Source organism: Dreissena polymorpha, chromosome 3, assembly GCF_020536995.1.
Source record: "Dreissena polymorpha isolate Duluth1 chromosome 3, UMN_Dpol_1.0, whole genome shotgun sequence".
In the NCBI taxonomy this organism is placed as follows: Eukaryota; Metazoa; Mollusca; class Bivalvia; order Myida; family Dreissenidae; genus Dreissena; species Dreissena polymorpha.
The window spans coordinates 51,551,357-51,570,705 of record NC_068357.1 but is presented as its reverse complement, the minus strand read 5'-3'; the positions used below and the strand labels follow the sequence as shown (position 1 = coordinate 51,570,705).

General features: G+C 35.9%; 1 protein-coding gene and 1 non-coding gene across 7 annotated transcripts in view; one reads left to right on the top strand and one right to left on the bottom strand.

The window, feature by feature from the left end:
* LOC127874137 (cAMP-dependent protein kinase catalytic subunit alpha) overlaps positions 1-19,349 on the top strand; it is a 112,419-nt gene that overhangs the window by 32,884 nt on the left and 60,186 nt on the right. Inside the window, exon 1 of one of the 6 annotated variants that reach the window (XM_052418326.1) lies at positions 9,974-10,478. The exons of the other annotated variants lie outside the window; for them this stretch is intronic. Within the exon in view, the coding sequence (XP_052274286.1) occupies positions 10,427-10,478 (52 nt within the window). The 5' untranslated portion in view covers positions 9,974-10,426. Of the gene's footprint in view, positions 1-9,973; positions 10,479-19,349 lie in introns of those variants that run through there. 6 annotated transcript variants of the gene reach the window in all.
* Positions 6,775-6,856, bottom strand: Trnas-aga (transfer RNA serine (anticodon AGA)). The gene has a single exon. It is a non-coding gene; the product is annotated as a tRNA-Ser (tRNA).

Below are 19,349 nucleotides of genomic sequence, written 5' to 3'. Positions count from 1 at the left end.
GTCTGTGAGAGCAAGGAACGACAACTTTGCGCGGAGATTGATACATTAGGTGGGTTTCTTTAAAACTCAATTTCAGATAATGTAAAGCTGTACCATTCAGTACTAAACATAATTGAAATAGTTTAACAACGATGATATTCGTAAGATCGGTACGTTTATCGTATGTAAAGTGAAATAATGAACTAGCGTTCAATTTGAAGACAACTTTTTTTTTAACTCGACATATCTCTGAGTACAGAATTTGTCCTTGAAAGGTTCAATGTAGTTTAATTGATGCCACCAGAGTGATATTGTTTGAAATATCACTCAATGATTTTCCAAATAATCCGGGCATATTAATGCTACTTTCTTAGTCTATCTAAATCAATTTCTAAAGTCATCATTCCTCTGTGTACTTGATGTTCTTGTTTGCATAGGTTTAATTCCTTTGGATAAATTGCTTTCGAATTTCAAAAAAAACTTCGACCGATATCTAAGCGGATAACATCAAATATTTTTAAAGGACAATACAAATTATTGACACAATCTGTGTATATGACCCATAGCTCGACTTGTCCGATGTATTATTTTGTATCATTGGACCTCATCTTTTTTGCTTTTTATGGGCTTGACCAATGTTTTATGACTTAAGTGACAAAGTATTTATTAAGACCGTCTCGAAAAAAATAAAAATAAAACGACATGGGGGGTCTTAACATAATAAGATATTTATTTTCTTTAATATTTCCGATAATAAGGATTATCGTTTTATATGGTCGTTTAGAACACTTTTTGTTACGATGTTTAAGCCGCTGTGTTAAGTAAACAAGTTTTACTGATAGCAGTGTTAGCATTAATTTGTTTATTTCTTTTGTCGCTTAAGTGTCTGCGCTTTTGTTTGCTTCGTACATAGAAACACATTGTCATTCATAACAGTTATGTAAAATGATGCTTTAAAAAGTATTTTTATGTGTTTAATATCAACCAGAAGTGCATTTGAAATAGAAATTTTAATCCCTGACAAAAAATTCATTTTTAAACGTGTTTATAGCAGTCTTGTTGTGTTTTTTTTGCAAACTAGACAAAAGTACATTTCAACGAAGCGATATGAATTCAGTTTTTAATCGTTCTAAATTTTAACACATGGTCTGATTATTGAATCGACTGTATATGTGTATGGAGTGATTTCAAATGTAATTTCCTGGTCCTCGACCCCAGAAGCGTTGTTTGTTTGGTTACGAGGGATTGTGTCGGGTACCGGAGACGGTCTATTCAAGTGACGACCCTAGGTTTAAACTGCCCAGTGGGAAGCACCAACTACATGGCACATAGGTTTGTCTGATGAGGGAGACGAGGTAGAATGGGTCGACCATGGGATCATGGATAATATTATATTCGAATTTGCCTGTTTGGTCATGAAACAGTTAGGTCACGATTTTTACATTGGTTCGTGATATGTATTGTTGTGCGTGATTTCGAATTCTAGGCCGTTATAATTGGTCATGATTATTATATTCGTTCGTGATATGTATTATTGGGCGTGATTTCGACTTCTAGGTCGATATAATTATATCGGATCGTGAATTTGACAGTTGTGTCGTGCGGACGACTAATAAGACCTTCGCTTAGTTGCCTTCACCGTCAGCTGCATGTGAATATATTGGGTGATGGTTTTGATTGTTTGGTCTATAGTTATATATAGGGTCGTGAGTTTGACTTCTTTAAATGTATAATTACTGATTTAAATAGCATCTATATCAAGCTGTAATTTTTAGATAGTTTTACTGTTGAGTCTATATTCATATATTTGTACGTGGTTTAGACTTTTGAATCTTAATGAATGTATTTGTTATTGATTCTGAATTTATTTGTACGTTATTTTGACTGTTTGGTCTGTATATATATTTTATTATTTGTATTTTTACTGCTTCGTTTAGCCAAAATATCGTTTGTATATTTCGTTTAACGTGGTAAGAGTTTAGACAAATTCATGTTGTTCTCAAATCTGACCTTGTATTTGCGGTGTTCACTCGACGACATTGGAATTCCAACGTATTTGTGATATCGCTATTATAATGTACGTCATACCATGGCATAGCAAGCATTATAAATGGAAACAAAATATGATACCTTAGTCATTTAAATGGGCTAGTAATTAAAGACATGAGCACTTTTACGACATATGCGTAATACACTTATTTCCATAGCTCGTCTCTTTGGCAGGTAGGACCGATAATTCAAGATTTACCCATTTATGCCTAGTTGACTCTCCCATCCTTCTAAATTGGATCAATTTATTTCCAAAATTAGGGGTGTCTAGTATATATTATTTATATATTTATAATATTTCTTACAGAAATTCCTTAAGCAAACAGCGCAGACCCTGATGAGATGCCGCATCATGCGGCGTCTCATCATGATCTACGCTGTTTGCCAATTCCTTTTTCTAGACGCTAGACATAAATGGGTTAAACGCAAAAAATGGTGATATAAAATGGAAAAAACACATTCATTGTGTGCCTGCTTAATTTCGTTGGTAATGAATTGTTTTAATCGTTAATTGTTTAAGCCAATATTCGCAAGTGCTACTAGCCCTTTGATTGCTTGTCAATACGTATCTTCACGGTGGTCATTAAAACAGGACACATTGTAGCTAATTGTCTACATTGAAGCTAACGGAACATTCTCATGAATGCTTAAAACCGAGTGTCGGAATATCATTAGCTCCACTGGCCAAAGGCCAGCGGGGCTTATGTCATGGTCCTGTGTCCGTTGTGTGTGCGTGCGTCCGTGCGTGCGTGCGTTAACTTTTTCTTTAAGCATCTTCTTCTCCTAAACTACTGGTCCATATCTGATGAAATTTCTCAGGAATGTTCCTGTGGTGAACCTCTTTCAAATTTGTTCAAATAATGCCCCTGGGATCAAATTTGACCCTGCCCCGGGGGGTCAAAAATTTGAAAATTTGCATATATAAGGCCTATTTTGTGGAAACTTTATAAATCGTCTTGTCCATAACCATTAGGCCTAGGGCTACCAAATAAGGTATGTATTGACATCTTATAGTCCTCTACCAAGTTTGTACAAATTATGCCCCTGGGGTCAAATTTGACCCTGCCCGGGGGGTCAAAAAATTGAAAATTTGCTTATATAAGGCCTGTTCTGTGCAAACTTTAAAAATCTTCTTGTCCGTAACCATTGGGCCTAGGGCTACCAAATTTGCTATGTAGTGACATCTTATAGTCCTCTACCAAGTTTGTTCAAATTAAGCCCCTGGGGTTAAATTTTACCCTGCCCCCGGGGGGTCAAATCATTGAAAATTTGCTTATATAAGGCCTATTTGTGCAAACTTTAAAAATCTTCTTGTCCATAACCGTATGGCATAGGGCTACCAAATTTGGTATGTAGTGACATCTTATTGTCCTCTACCAAGTTTGTTCAAATTATGCCCCTGGGGTCAAATTTGACCCTGCCCCGGGGGGTTAAAAAATTGAAAATGTTCTTATATAAGGCCTATTTTGTGCAAACTTTAAAAATCTTCTTGTCCATAACCATTAGGCCTAGGGCTACCAAATTTGCCATGTAGTGACATCTTATAGTCCTCTACCAAGTTTGTTCAAATTATGCCCCTGGGGTCAAATTTGACCCTGCCCCGGGGGGTCAAAAAATTGAAAATTTGCTTATATAAGGCCTATTTTTTGGAAACTTTATAAATCTTCTTGTCCATAACCATTAGGCCTAGGGCTACCAAATTTGGTATGTAGTGACATCTTATAGTCCTCTACCAAGTTTGTTCAAATTATGCCCCTGGGGTCAAATTTGACCCTGCCCCGGGGGGTCAAAAAATTGAAAATTTGCTTATATAAGGCCTGTTTTGTGCAAACTTTAAAAATCTTCTTGTCCGTAACCATTGGGCCTAGGGCTACCAAATTTGCTATGTAGTGACATCTTATAGTCCTCTACCAAGTTTGTTCAAATTAAGCCCCTGGGGTTAAATTTTACCCTGCCCCGGGGGGTCAAAACATTGAAAATTTGCTTATATAAGGCCTATTTGTGCACACTTTAAAAATCTTCTTGTCCATAACCGTATGGCATAGGGCTACCAAATTTGGTATGTAGTGACATCTTATTGTCCTCTACCAAGTTTGTTCAAATTATGCCCCTGGGGTAAAATTTGACCCTGCCCCGGGGGGTTAAAAAATTGAAAAATTTCTTATATAAGGCCTATTTTGTGCAAACTTTAAAAATCTTCTTGTCCATAACCATTGGGCCTAGGGCTACCCAATTTGCCATGTAGTGACATCTTATAGTCCTCTACCAAGTTTGTTCAAATTATGCCCCTATGTCAAATTTGACCCTGCCCTGGGAGGTTAAAAAATTGAACATTTGCTTATATAAGGCCTATTTTGTGCAAACTTTAAAAATCTTCTTGTCCATAACCATTGGGCCTAGGGCTACCAAATTTGCTATGTAAGGACATCTTATAGTCCTCTACCAAGTTTGTTCAAATTATGCCCCTGGGGTTAAATTTGACCCTGTCCCGGGGGGTTAAAAAATTGAAAATTTGCTTATATAAGGCCTATTTTGTGCCATCTTTAAAAATCTTCTTGTCCATAACCATTGGGCCTAGGGCTACCAAATTTTGTATTTAGTGACATCTAATAGTCCTCCATCAAGTTTGTTCAAATTATGCCCCTGGGGTCAAATTTGACCCTGCCCTGGGGGTCAAAAAATCGAAAATTTGCTGATATAAGGCCTATTTTGTGCAAACTTTAAAAATCTTCTTGTCCATAACTGTATGGCATAGGGCTACCAAATTTGGTATGTAACGACATCTTATAGTCCTCTACCAAGATTGTTCATATTAAGCCCCTGGGATCAAATTTGACCGTTCCCCAGGGGTCACAAAATTGAACATATGCTTATATTGGGCCCATTTTGTGCAAACTATAAAAATCTTGTCCATAACCATTGGGCCTATTTCTACCAAATTCGGTTGGTAGTGACATCTAATAGTTCTCTACTTAGTTTGTTCAAATTATGCCCCTAGGAACAAATTTGACCTTGCCCCAGGGGTCACAAAAATGAACATATGCTTAAATATGTCCTATTTTGTGCAAACTTTAAAAATCTTCTTGTTCTTAATTATAGAGCCTAGGGCTACTAAATTTGGTATGTAGTGATATCTAATAGTTCTCTACCAAATTTGTTAAAATTATTTCCCTGGGCTCAAATTTGACCCGGCCCCGGGGGTCACAAAACTGAACATATGACGTTTACTAGTGGAGATTACTGCGGCAGTTTGGCTGTGACCAACAACAACATCAACATTTTGTAAACATGAGATAAAACCCTGTCATTTAGTGCCATTTTAGGTCAGATGTTGACTGCTTACAAAGGCATTGAAGTAAGAACATGTGTTATGAATGTTTTTCTTATAAACTGAAAAAAGTCAGGTTTTATTTAAATATGTCGAAAGTGACCATATATCCGGATGAAAATATTTTGGATGACATGTTAATTTCATGTCTTTTTTGTAGTGTTAAAACCAGTTTAATAATATATTATTGATTTTAAAAACACAACTTCCATGAACATAATTATTTCAAGGAAAGTCAATATATGATACTGCACGGTAAACTCAAACTTTGTATCCAAGAGAAGGTTTTGAAATTAATGGAGTGCAATGTTCTTAACTATCGTATATGCTGCTTTTTAATAACTAATGATTCATTGTTCCATTTGTGAATCGTGACTGATCATGAATTGTTGAAATGATTGTCAATTGCTCAACAATCCATATATATTTCTGACCATTTTATAATTTTCTTAATATAAGTTATGAATTGATCTTAGAAGTCAAATGTATTACTTAATTAAATACATATATTAAATATAAAGAAATAATCTTTAGATTATCATAATATTCTCAGGCCTGTTGGTCTAAGGGATGTGTGGGTTGATGAGCAATTTCTCCTTTTATCACAATTATTTCTACCCTACCTGATCATTTCCTTCATATTCCATTTTAATTCAATTGACGTCTGCAACCTCTTTTAAATTGGGAAAGTCCAAAATGTGTTGTTTGGTAAAGGGTTAAGGCATTTTGATTCCAATGGGTCTTGTGAATCTGTTTCAAATCAAATGCGTAGATTTGATCTTCAGCATCTAAAAATATGTGAAATAGAAAGAACGACAATACCTTTTGGAGAGATAAATGTACCTACGTTATCTGTTTAGTTAACACGGTAGTAACTTTTTCCATACATAAAAATGCTCACCCTTCCAACTTTAAGCGCCCAGTGGGATGAAAGATAGAAAGAGAAAATCACATGCTTGAGTACATTTCAACCAATGCGCATTACACGTTTTTTTCGCAAAGAAAAAAACAGTGGAGCGATACAGGGCCATCATGGCCCTCTTGTTTTTATGCCCCCGGTAGGGTGGCATATAGCAGTTGAACTGTCCGTCAGTCTGTCTGTCACTCTGTGCGTTCGTCCGAAAACTTTAACATTGGCCATAACTTTTGCAATTTTGAAGATAGCAACTTGATATTTGGCATGCATGTGTATCTCACGGAGCTGCACATTTTGAGTGGTTAACGGTCAAGGTCATCCTTCAAGGTAAAAGGTCGAATATATGGCTTCAAAGCGGCGCAGTAGGGGGCATTGTGTTTCTGACAAACACATCTCTTGTTCCAACTGGTTGTCACATTTTGGAAAACGAATCGTTTATTAATTAGCCTCATTTGAATTAGATGCTATTATTCAGCATTACAAGCATTACACTAAAATATTTCGTTGTCGGCTGGATTCGAACCTACGCCGGAAGATCCCAATGGATTTCTAGTCCATCGTCTTAACCACTCGGCCACGACAACTGGTCGATTAGCGATTTTATTTACGATAATGTCACATACGATTGAGTATATTTCAAGTAATATTACGAATGGTATTGCCTGTGTATTGCAATTTACTTCATACTGTAACACAAATTGAGATCGCCTATTGGTAAAGGGTATAGTGTCCGCCTGGCGACCGGGAGGTCTCGGGTGTTCGATCTTTAATGTTGGAGGCTTAGTTTAACTTTCCCCCTTATATACAACGTATAGGTTCTACCCAGAAACGGACATGAGGGCGTTTCAATAAGACTAAAGCTTTCAATGCATACGTTTAAACTAAACAAAGCGTTACAAACGCGAAACGGGTGGAATCATTCTTTTTTTGTTCAAGTTATATGTTGATTCATTACTGGGTCACTTCAGTCTATAAAGCATACAATTATTGGCGGTATAACAGTGCCTAGTTTATTAGTGCGTACAAATGTACGTACTAGACTTTAAACCCTAATGACACATGTTCGAGCACCACTGGAGACACACCTTTTTCTGTTTAGTTCTTTCTTGATTTATATTTTGTTTAAGTGAACGTATGGTCATTTTTCACTGTTGAATTGAGCTGAAAAGAATTAACAGGTCAAGAATTAGTTGAAATGCGGTAACTGACCAATTATTTGCAACTCATCTTGCTACCAGTTGTTTATAAAAAATATATATTTTATATTCGATATTTTACATGACTGTCCCAGTCCTCTTAGCCGGCGGAACTGTCTTTTTATTAGGATCGGAGTTAGTGTTCGTGTGTCGTATGAATATATATCGTTGCAGCAAATAAAATGATCCGTAAAACAAAATTGTGTCTTTGTGTCGAATGAACGAATCTGCACTAAAACTAAATTTAGATTCACATTGTGCATGCATGATATACATGCTGGCGAATTCGACTGTTGATATTCAAATGCATTATTTTCCTCTTTCCGGGCTATTGTTTTAGTATGTTGATGCTGCATTAACAAATATAAGTGTACATATGAAGTGAAAACACCAACAATTAACAACGGTTGCGATAGACACCTATAAACATAGCATATACTGTTAGATGCGTCTAATGTCACTTAAATATAATGTGACTATACAAGCCCGTAATTAAAATATAGGAATTTAAGTCATTCAATGGCTCGCTCAAAATGACCCTCTATGTGAACAAGACCATTTATCGTAAGTAATGCATGATGAATATGTAATTTCTTGTAAAAAGGAGAACCGTTAGGTGTTTGATAGCACATTGGATGATTCGTTGCTAGACAAAAAAAAACAACCATGGTTTCCACGGTTTCCAACGGTGCATTGTTATCAAATAACTAACATAATTTTTTTTTCATATTCCATTATTTTGACTGATATTTGGAGTGGTCCTTTAGGTGTTGACTCAGGTTGCGCACAATTGAGTCGTGTTCTGAGAAAACCGGGCATAATGCATGTGCGTAAAGTGTCATCCCAGATTAGCCTGTGCAGTCCGCACAGCCTAATCAGGGACGACACTTTCCGCTTTTATGGTATTTTTCGTTAAAAGGAAGTCTTTTCTAGACACGAAAATCCAGTTAAGGCGGAAAGTGTCGTCCCGGATTGCACGGACTTCACAGGCTAATCTGGGACGACACTTTACGCACATGGATTATGCCCAGTTTTATCAGAACGCGACTCAATTAATCTTGAGCCGACTTTATATCCCATCAAACAAATGCTGATGTTTATGAATGCGTAGTCCCATAATACATTTTGCCTTTAATTAACCAATGTAGGAAAACGTGACGCTATCAATACTTAAACCTTAAACGCGAACATAATATTTTACATTAATAAATACACTGCATTTCTTTGCATTGGTGCATTTGAAAAGAAATCTACATGCCCTCCGTTACGAGGCCCACAGTTTTCACTATGTCACAGCATGAGTCTGGTCCGTGTTTTATTCCCAATATGATAATTATAAAGAATGTGAAAAGTTGGTCTACTTTGACTGACGAAAAAGTTGCATGTAAAAAAGGCCTTTCATTATTTGAGTGCGATATTTTATAATGCAGCCATAGCATACTCGCATTTTTCTTAATACGTATGAATTTAATGAAAGTTGACAACTTTATATTTCATTATAAATTTAATGGATATCGGGGGTTTTCTGTAAAGTACTGGATTGAGAGGTTTTACTTACATATTACATATAATTATCAATTATGAACCAGTATTACCTTATAATGTTTTAGTTAATTTACAAAATTGAAAAAAATACGTGTTTCAAATTTGCAAACTTTCGTTGTAGTTTTGATATTTGCGAGCTAAAATTAATACTTACCATTTACCAGGCTCCAAAATATCAATTATATGCATCGATTTAAAAACCTGAAAACCTGAAAAACCTGCGTTAAAACCACTAAACGATTTAAATATTTGAAGAGTTCTGATGTTATTGTTATATTTTGTTACTTAACAAGGATTGCTTAAATAATGTTTAAAATACATCACTCACTGGTAGAGCACGGATGGTCGACTGGTGTATGCGTTTACCTTTTACTCCAAGAGTCAGTGGTTCGAGCCCATTTGCGGATTACTTGTTTTCTTTAAATTTATTCTAGTTTTTTTTATGGTGCTATTAAGTTCCCATGTTTACTTTTATCAAAATGAAAGCATTGAATGACAAACTTTAATGCATGCCAAAATCTGTGAAAAGGTCGGATAATACCAGGAGTTATTACGCCAAAATCAAGTCATAGATCCGCAACGTGCATAAGACCCGTCCTTTATATGCAATATTGCAAAACCCTTTCTGTGTGTGTAGCATGATTCAATGCTGTAACGAAAATTTTATAAACAAGGCCATCCCCTATTCGAACTGCGCGATATACGGGTATTCAGAATACATAGGCTTTGTGCTTCTTCCAAATTTCATTTAGAAGTTGTTAATCCAGCATTAATACCTATACAAAATCAATACGAGAATCAATCAATATTGTAAATGCGCCGAGACAAAGGGCATATGCCAAACTGTTTGTTAAATCTATCGAGACTTTATCGAGATAAACAAGCGATTGGCTAGCTAGGATAGGAGGATACAATTAGAATTGCATGTCATTTCAAACCAGTGTAGGTGCTTTTGTTGCTAAAGTATTGAAAAGAACTAAAATGCAAATCCGTCAAAATGTTGTAACATGTATATGACGCCAAAATCAGATATTATGCGTTAATTTGTTCTATTTTACTTACTGTTTTATCTAATTAGAAACGCTTTAAATTGTACTTCAAAGTAAAGCAGCTTTATATTTTATTTTTCTTTGGTAAATTAAGCGCGTGCGAAAAATAGATCTGACGAAGATCTGAGTGAGATTATATATAAATATAAACAACAGAGTTGTACCATTTCAGTCGTATGTATTTCTAAACTGGACGCGCAAGAAGTGAAATTCAGATAAGCGTTTGAACTTTTGTCAACGGGTTGTTAAAGACAAGTGCAGCCTGTATTCTTTAAACAAGTCACTAAAGACGTTCGCGCATATGTTTTGATAGTGGTGGATACGAACCAATTAGCACGCTGTGGGTTGAAAGGAAACTTAAAGAATGAGTAGTGTAGCAAGTAGCAACGGGAAGTCATCAAAAAAGAAACCAGATTGTAAGTTTTGTTTTGCCTTTTCGTAAACTGCATATATTTTCACTGATATGTTTCATTGTGTACTGAAAATCTGAAACGATAGCACAAACAAGGTTTAATGTCGGGTTTTCTCATATTATTCTATTAAAGGGGCCTTTTCACAGATTTTGGCATTTTTTTAACTTATTCATTAAATGCTTTATATCGATAAATGTAAACATTGGATCGTAAAAGCTCCAGTAAAAAATCAAGAATAAAATTTAAAAAAAGAACATTGCCCGGACCAGGTTTCGAACCAGTGACCCCTGGAGTCCTGCCAGAGTCCTGAAGTAAAAACGCTTTAGCCTACTGAGCTATTCCGCCGTGTACACAGTGGAAGTATTTTATACCTTATATAAGCAATCTTCGTAGTTTCACAAAATTTAACGACAAAAAAAAGAACTCTCCAAATTATTCAATCGTTTCGCGTTGCAACGCTTTATAATTTTTAGGTTTTAAAATCGTCAAAAGATGCATATAATGGCTATATTAGACCATGGTAAATGTTCAGTATTACTGTTTCCTCACAAATATCATAACTAAAACGAAAATTTGCGAATCTGAAACAACTTTTTTCAATTTTGTCAATTTACCAAAGCGTGAAAAGATCCCTTTAAGTTATTTATTTACGTTTTAATCGCATTCATAGAGACAATAATTTAACTACATTGGTGACGTTTGTTTGATTTAACATATTGAAAACATACATGTGTTCTTTTCTTTTGAAGCGAGTACTCAGTATATGAGATGTCAATGCATCAATTTTCTTCTCGCAATCTTAACCCATTTATGCCTAGTGGACTCCCCCATCCTTCTAAATTGGATCAATTTATATCCAAAATTAGGGATTTCTGGTATAATTATTTCTATATTTATAATATTTCTTAAAGAAATTCCTTTAAGCAAACATCGCAGACCCAGATGAGACGCCATTTTATGCGGCGTCTCATCTGGGTCTATGCTGTTTGCCAAAACCTTTTTTCTAGACGCTAGACATAAATGGGTTAAACCAATATGTAAACATAACCAATAAGTGTTATTTAAAATTAATTAACAATCAGTATATCGATCCATCATTTAAATAGTGTTGACTTCAGTGACAATAATAAAAAGTAACATTATGAGCCGATAACAACACGTTTACCCGTATTTTTTGTATAACCAACATTGTGTAGTATGACCAAATCTACACAGACTTAGTGGGATTGCCCAACAGAGTTCATGTACTGTGTACATAAAGCTGTCTTCTGTGTAGCAGAAAATTATTTGCAATTGCATAAAACTTATGGCTTTTATGTCCTGGTACTGATTCTTCTGTACCTTTATTCCTGTGTTCAATTCATCAAAACTTTATCGGTTATGAAAAGTAATAAGATCTTATATACTGGCTTAATAGGACATGTATATGAGTACATTTATTGAATTTATACGTTCAGCTCCATTTTGTGTCCCAGTCATGAAAGAGATATATCAGTATATTATTTAACATTTCAAGCCGTATAAAATGTGCGTGTTAAGGATTGTCCACAATCACTTAAAACTCAAGTACATGTATACGTAGATTTGACAAAATGAAGAGGCACTTCCTTCCGGCGATCTCCTCTTCTATCTTACAACCGGCTATGAACGCGATGCATCGAGCCTCGTACAATAATAACAACAACAACAACAACGATGAATCCCGAACTTCGATCGAAACGGATTTAACGATGTGGTCATATTTAAAGACAAGAAATATCTTTAAAAAAGATATACGGCGTTGATTGTGGTCGATGTTTATGAACGATCAAAAGTTATCTCTATGAGATAAAAAGTAGCGGATGCCTTTTTTCTGCGCAGTTCTTAGCTACATCACAAGCAATTCAATTACGGGGTGTTGCGCCAGATTTCGTGGCTTATATTTAGGGGTATATTGCTTTGCTCATGTCGGTCTGTCGGTCTGTCTGTCGGTCCGTCCACCAGGTGGTTGTCAGACGATAACTCAAGAACGCTTGGGCCTAGGATCATGAAACTTCATAGGTACATTGATCATGACTCGCTGATGACCCCTATTGATTTTGAGGTCACTAGGTCAAAGGTCAAGGTCACGGTGACCAGAAATAGTAAAATGGTTTTTGAATGATAACTCAAGAACGCATACACCTAGGATCATGAAACTTCATGGGTAGATTGATCATGACTTGCAGATGACCCCTATTGATTTTTAGGTCACTAGGTCAAAGGTCAAGGTCACGGTGACCCGAAATAGTAAAATGGTTTCCGGATGATAGCTCAAGAACGCATACGCCTAGGATCATGAAACTTCATGGGTAGATTGATCATGACTCGCAGATGACCCCTATTGATTTTGAGGTCACTAGGTCAAAGGTCAAGGTCACGGTGACCCGAAATAGTAAAATGGTTTTCGGATGATAACTCAAGAACGCATACGCCTAGGATCATGAAACTTCATAGGTAGATTGATCATGACTTGCAGATGACCCCTATTGATTTTGAGGTCACAAGGTCAAAGGTCAAGGTCACGGTGACCCGAAATAGTAAAATGATTTTCGGATGATAACTCAAGAACGCTTTTGCCTAGGATCATGACACTTCATAGGTACATTGATCGTGACCCGCAGACGACCCCTATTGATTTTCAGGTCACTAGGTCAAAGGTCAAGGTCACAGTGACAAAAATCGTATTCACACAATGGCTGCCACTACAACGGACAGCCCATATGGGGGGCATGCATGTTTTACAAACAGCCCTTGTTCTTTATGTGATATTATTTCTCAGATATCTATATTTACAGAATAGAAAAACACAAGAAACATGAAAATAAACGAGAGCATATAGGTCAGCCGGCAATACTCGAATTTTATTTAATTGCATAATTATAGTATAGTGAATTATTGTGCTCATGCTTAATAAACTGGTCTAAATGGATAAATATTTCTAATTAATTTTATCAAAATTTGTCCTTATCATGCAAATGTTGAAAACATATTAAAATTCGATGATTGACATACCACAATAATATCGCCGAATATCTTTATTTAGTATCTTTCTGATCAAAACAGTGCACAAAGTTTACGAGACGGCGTTTATATAAAGATTTCTGCAACTGACCGCAAACTGACCTTGATACCTTGCGGATTGGAATGCGATGCATTAAAGTTAGGTAACAATGCTGCTGCTGAAACGACGGCTTGTTTACGCCAACTGTACACGACCAAGGCAACAGCTGTGCCTAAAATATTGATATATCGACAAAGCGACTAAACGAACTATTTACTTCATCAGACAAAAATAGCATAGATTCCAATTTTTTCCTTCAATGAAAAGATCGCAACCCCTTCTGCGAACTCCGGTGATGAACTGTATATAAACTCAAACTCTGACTTTCACACACTGGCCGCGAATTGACCCGAAACCTCGCGGGTTGAAATGCAATGTAAGTAAGTACTAAATATGAGAATATAGCCTTTAGTATAAACGCTTTTGCGCTGGTAATTCTCTGAAAATAAAAGGTGAACGCACAAACTGTATTTATGTCGAAAATTGATTGTAAAACTGTTCTATCTATTGAGCCTTTTCATTAGAGATAAAATTGTTTCATGCAGTAAAACAGTGTTACAAAGACGCGGATATGTTTCCAATGTTCTGGTGTTATACTCAAATCAGCCAATGGAATAAATGAAGTGTATTCATTCGTACCTAGCCGCGGGAAATTTTATTTGAATATTATTGGACACTTACGAAGGTCAAGTCAGGGTGAAAAGCTGGCTTAATGCAGCTTACGCCGAAAAAGACGCGAAAGTCATTGGTCTGATTCCCGGTATTTTTCACAGTGGAAGTCTTGTAAGGTTGTGCAAATTTTACAACATTAATTAACCCATATATGCCTAGTGTCTAGAAAAAAAGGCCTTGGCAAACAGCGTAGACCCAGATGAGACGCCGCATGATGCGGCGTCTCATCAGGGTCTGCGTTGTTTGCGTAAAGGAATTTCTGTAAGAAATATTATAAATATATAAATAAATATACTAGACATCCCTAATTTTGGAAATAAATTGATCCAATTTCGAAGGATGGGAGAGTCCACTAGGAATAAATGGGTTAACAGCTCGTTTTAGCCTTCTTTTAGTCCAGCTATCGCATTTGGTTCATACTGTTGATATATTACACACGTGCACAAACTTAAGTATACGTGTATTGTTTTTATTCTGTTTTTAAAAGGGTAATGATCTATCATGTGTTGTGTTTATTTTGCTTTCAAAAGGGTAATGATCTATCACATGTATCAATTTTATTTTACTTTCAAAAGGATAATTATCTATCCCACTGGCGTGACTGTTTGTTTTCGTGACATAGGATTGTTTTACATGGTTGCCTACGCAATTTGTGGGCGTTGAGCTTAAGTCCATTTTTTTACCTTGCAATTTTTGCGCTTGTAAGTGCAATTTTAAAAGTAAGTCTTCGCTGTTTTAATGTATATAATCAATACATACACAAATTGTTTTATTTAAAACCTACATTTCAATACGTAAGTCTTATATTTGCACAATACGTTAGTATAATTGGAAATAGACATAGAGTTGTACCAAGTATATATGTTCTGGTTTGTTGAAGTTGAATATTATTGCAATTATAATTGTTTCGACGCTTCATTGTTAGTTGCGAGTGGTGTGTCTGGAATCCGTGTCGATGACCGTTTGACCTGTGAATTGGTAGTACAAAAGCTTTTATTGCAAAAGAAATAATGCGTTTATAAATTTACTGCCTGCTTTCAAACATATTTTAACGATTCCGTTAGGTAAGGTTATTTTATTAGCAAAAAGGTCAAGTTGATTCGTTTTAACTTTTAAGTGCGATGTCAGGTATTCAACTTCTTGTCTACAAACCGAAATTTGTTTTTTATGATGAGAGTTTGGACATTTTCCTGACGGATGCATGCAGTGGCATATTTGATCCGGTATGTTGTTCAAAGGTGAAATGAAAACAAAAGACCCATATGGGCGTGTCGCTTAATCCATCGTTTCACTTATATTATCTGCTTGGTCGCAAGTATTTCTTGTAGATATTACGACTTTGCCTGTTATTTCTTTGTTGTTTCCACTGTTGTTGTGGTGTTGATGAGTGCGCGCGTGCGTACGTACGAGCGTGTTTTCTTCAATGAAATTTATATCAAGCCAATGCAGTTAACGAGTCGGTACTTACACGTTTATTGATATTTATTGTGAAACCAAAGTTGTGCCGTATGAACGAATCTGCACAGACTTTTCGGATTTGTCAACATTGTACATTTCGTGTGCATATAAATGTGTTTATTTTAAATAGATCTTATAAAAAATGACAAATTTGATTCAAACTGATACTAATCTAGTGAAGAACCACAATTAATATGACTTTAATGCGCGAGTCCGATATATATATTTGTCCAAGTAGAATCGTTAAATAAAACCTAGGAAACGGAATTGTTGCATGTATAGATTAAAGAACAAGATTATTGTAATTACGTTTGTTTGGACGCGTTATTGCGAGTGGGGTGTCTGAAATCTGTATCGATGACCGCTTGATGTGTGAATTTGCATTCCAAAATCATTTATTGTACTTGAAATAATGCGTTTACAAATTCACTGCCTTCTTTCAAAAATATTTTAACAGTCCCGTTCGGTTAAGCATTTTGTAATTTAGCAAACAGGTCAAGTTGTTTCGTTTAATGTGCAAATGTCAGGTATTCAACTTCTTATCTACAAATCCGCGTTAGTTTTTTCTTATGCGAGTTTGGTCTGCATGCAATGACAAATATCATCCGATACGTGCGTGCATGTCTTTTAAGTCCTGCGTTATTTCTTCTGAACATATCAAATATTTACATTGACGCATGGACGTGGATGACAGAAGCATACACGTGACACGAACAAAACAAAACGTATGCGTCTCCTTTATGCGGTTCCAGCAGTAATCATTGAAAAAAACATAAAAGTATTAATTGTTGTTGATAAATTTATCATATGTTTAGCAACAATGATTCAATGCGAAGCAAGAATAACAGCGTCGAGTATGTATAAAATTGTCTTTCGGATGAAACACACAACATTATAAAATGAAACAACATAACGAATGGCGGGTGGATACACGACAACATGCATTCGGTTTGAATGAATCCATTAGTAAGAATTCTCGTTCACATGTGGTTAACGATTAAGAACGTGTTTGAACAACCTATAAATTTTTGCCAAATATTAACTTTTGGACCTCGTTTTGGGACACACTCGAACACTTAGTTTATTAAGTTCACAGCAGTCATCGTGCCTGCACGTGGTTCAATATTGGCACAATCGCGAGGTGTTTATTTCGTTTGGACGCCGTGTTTTGTTACTTTTATGTAATGTGTGCATAAAGTCAGTGCAGCTTACATCGAATAATCTTAATAATTAATCAGTTAATCTTAGTACGCAAGCTTTTAATCACCAATTTATTATAGCATAAATACGGTATTTGGTCAAACAATAACTTGCAGTATCACGAGTATATTGCGTTCATTTGGGAAAAATTGACCAACCTTTCATAGTTCGGCATGCATATAATTCATGCAAAATTCATGGCGGAATTCAAACGTTTATCTCGCATGTTCATTGTATCAATCTGATGAATAGAACACTCAGCGTTAATCAATTCTTATTGAATATCGACTATTGAAGCCCCATAGTCGATGATCGATCAATCAGATTTGACCCATTTTATTTGTTACGATGAGTTGATACTGTACTTTATACAAAGTTTAAAAGTGCATTCTTCTTCTCCAAAACTATTGTAATTGTTAATATGATCATGATGTAGGACTTAGCTGTAAAACAAATTGGACTTTGTTCTGGAAAAACAAGGCTTAATGCATGTCCTAAAGCGCCATCCCAGATTAACCTGTGTAGTCCGCACAAGCTATTCAGGGACGACCTTTTCCGCTTTTATGGATTATTTTCGTCTTTTGTAAACAAACTCCCGTTGGGGCGGAAACCTCGATAAACCTGGATATCAAATCAAATTAACTCTCTCACCGGCTATTGGTTTACTAACAGAACTAATTAGCCACACATGCAATTGTTTAGCAGTAACAAGAAGGTGAAAATAACGAGAAATGTATAGGCCAGATTAGTTAAACAGATGATGCACTGTTTTAGACTTTCTAAACCCATTTATGCCTAGTGGACTCTCCCATCCTTCTAAATTGGATCAATTTATTTCCAAAATTAGGGATGTCTTGTATAGTTATTTCTATATCTAGAATATTTCTTACAGAAATTCCTTTAAAGCAAACAGCGCAGACCCTGATGAGACGCCGCATCATGCGGCGTCTCATCTGGATCTACGCTGTATGCCAAGGCCTTTTTTGGCGTTACATAAAATAATATTTCCATATTATGCTAGTACGCGGTTTTGCACCATTATATGAAGTTTAAGGTTTTAACGTCATTATATTAATTAGTATTTTATTTTAACATTGAACCAAATCGAACAATCCAAAACTACTTGCCTATAATTAAACAAAATAGGTAGTGCTGCCTTTCTTTTCGTTAAACCAAAATCAGCTGAAGTTAAACGAGTAATTTTTGACATTTTGGATATTATTGAAACTTCAATTCAATTGTATTCATATAGATACTGAGATTTAAAAAAAAGAGATATGGGGGCAGACAAATACAATAAAACAGATACCAGGTTTGATTTCAATAACTAAATAAGATTGTCTAAACTTTTGACACACTGTGAAATACTCATGATTGAGTATAGTGAACAAAAACACTTGTGGGTAACATGATCAGATACGTAGTCAATTTCGTGTTTTTTTTGTTGGTCGCATTAGCGGCCGACTAAATTTACAGAGCATATTTTGCAAATCAGTATGTGCTTAGAAGCCTTAGCTACGGTAAGAACCGCAACTCACTCTGCTAGGGACGATTACCGCTGCCTGTCTGCAGCAGACGACAAATGATTCTACTCTAGCAGTGAGTGTATATACCAGCTTATAAGACGACATTGGCCAGTCCAGTGTTTATCATTGAAATCTGTACATATTGGCTGCTTTCAAGGAAAACGGGGCGTAATGCACGTCAAATAAGATTAGCTTGTGCAATGCGCACAAGCTAATCATGGACGACAACAGCGAACAACTTCAGTGCCTTCAGCGCTTTGATTGCATTAAGCCATCGATATAAAGCGATCTGTTTATCAACAAAAGAGCGTTAACTGTACTTAAACTGCATCATAAGCGAATGGATTTACTTGACGAGATTTGCGTACCTTCGGTAGTTAAAAGCCCCATGTGTTGTTGTTTTTCGGTGAATATATTTGGCAACAATATTTGTTGTGTGCCTATTGTTAAAAAAAAACACAGACAAGATTATTTCGTCCCCTTGGTGCAAAAAGGTACCACGTGACATTGAAAATAGAAGGCACATGGTACCTTTTTGCACCAATGGGGCGATTTGACTGTTTCTCTGTGTTTTGATAGCATTCAAAGACGTTAAGCACTTGGTTTAAATGTAAGCTTACAGCGTTAGCCCCAAGTACCCTTTTCATAGAGTGTGGGGATAGTATTAGCTTCTCAACTTAGCACTTACAAAAAATAATTATCATTGACCGCTATCATTTGAATTTACAAACTGAAATAGAACGTTAACCCATTTATGCCTAGCGTCTAGAAAAAAAGCATTGGCAAACAGCGTAGACCCAGATGAGTCGACGCATGATGCGGCGTCTCATCAGGGTCCGCGCTGTTTGCTTAAAGGAATTTTTGTAAGAAATATTCTAAATATAGAAATCAATATACTAGACATCCCTAATTTTGGAAATAAATTGATCCAATATA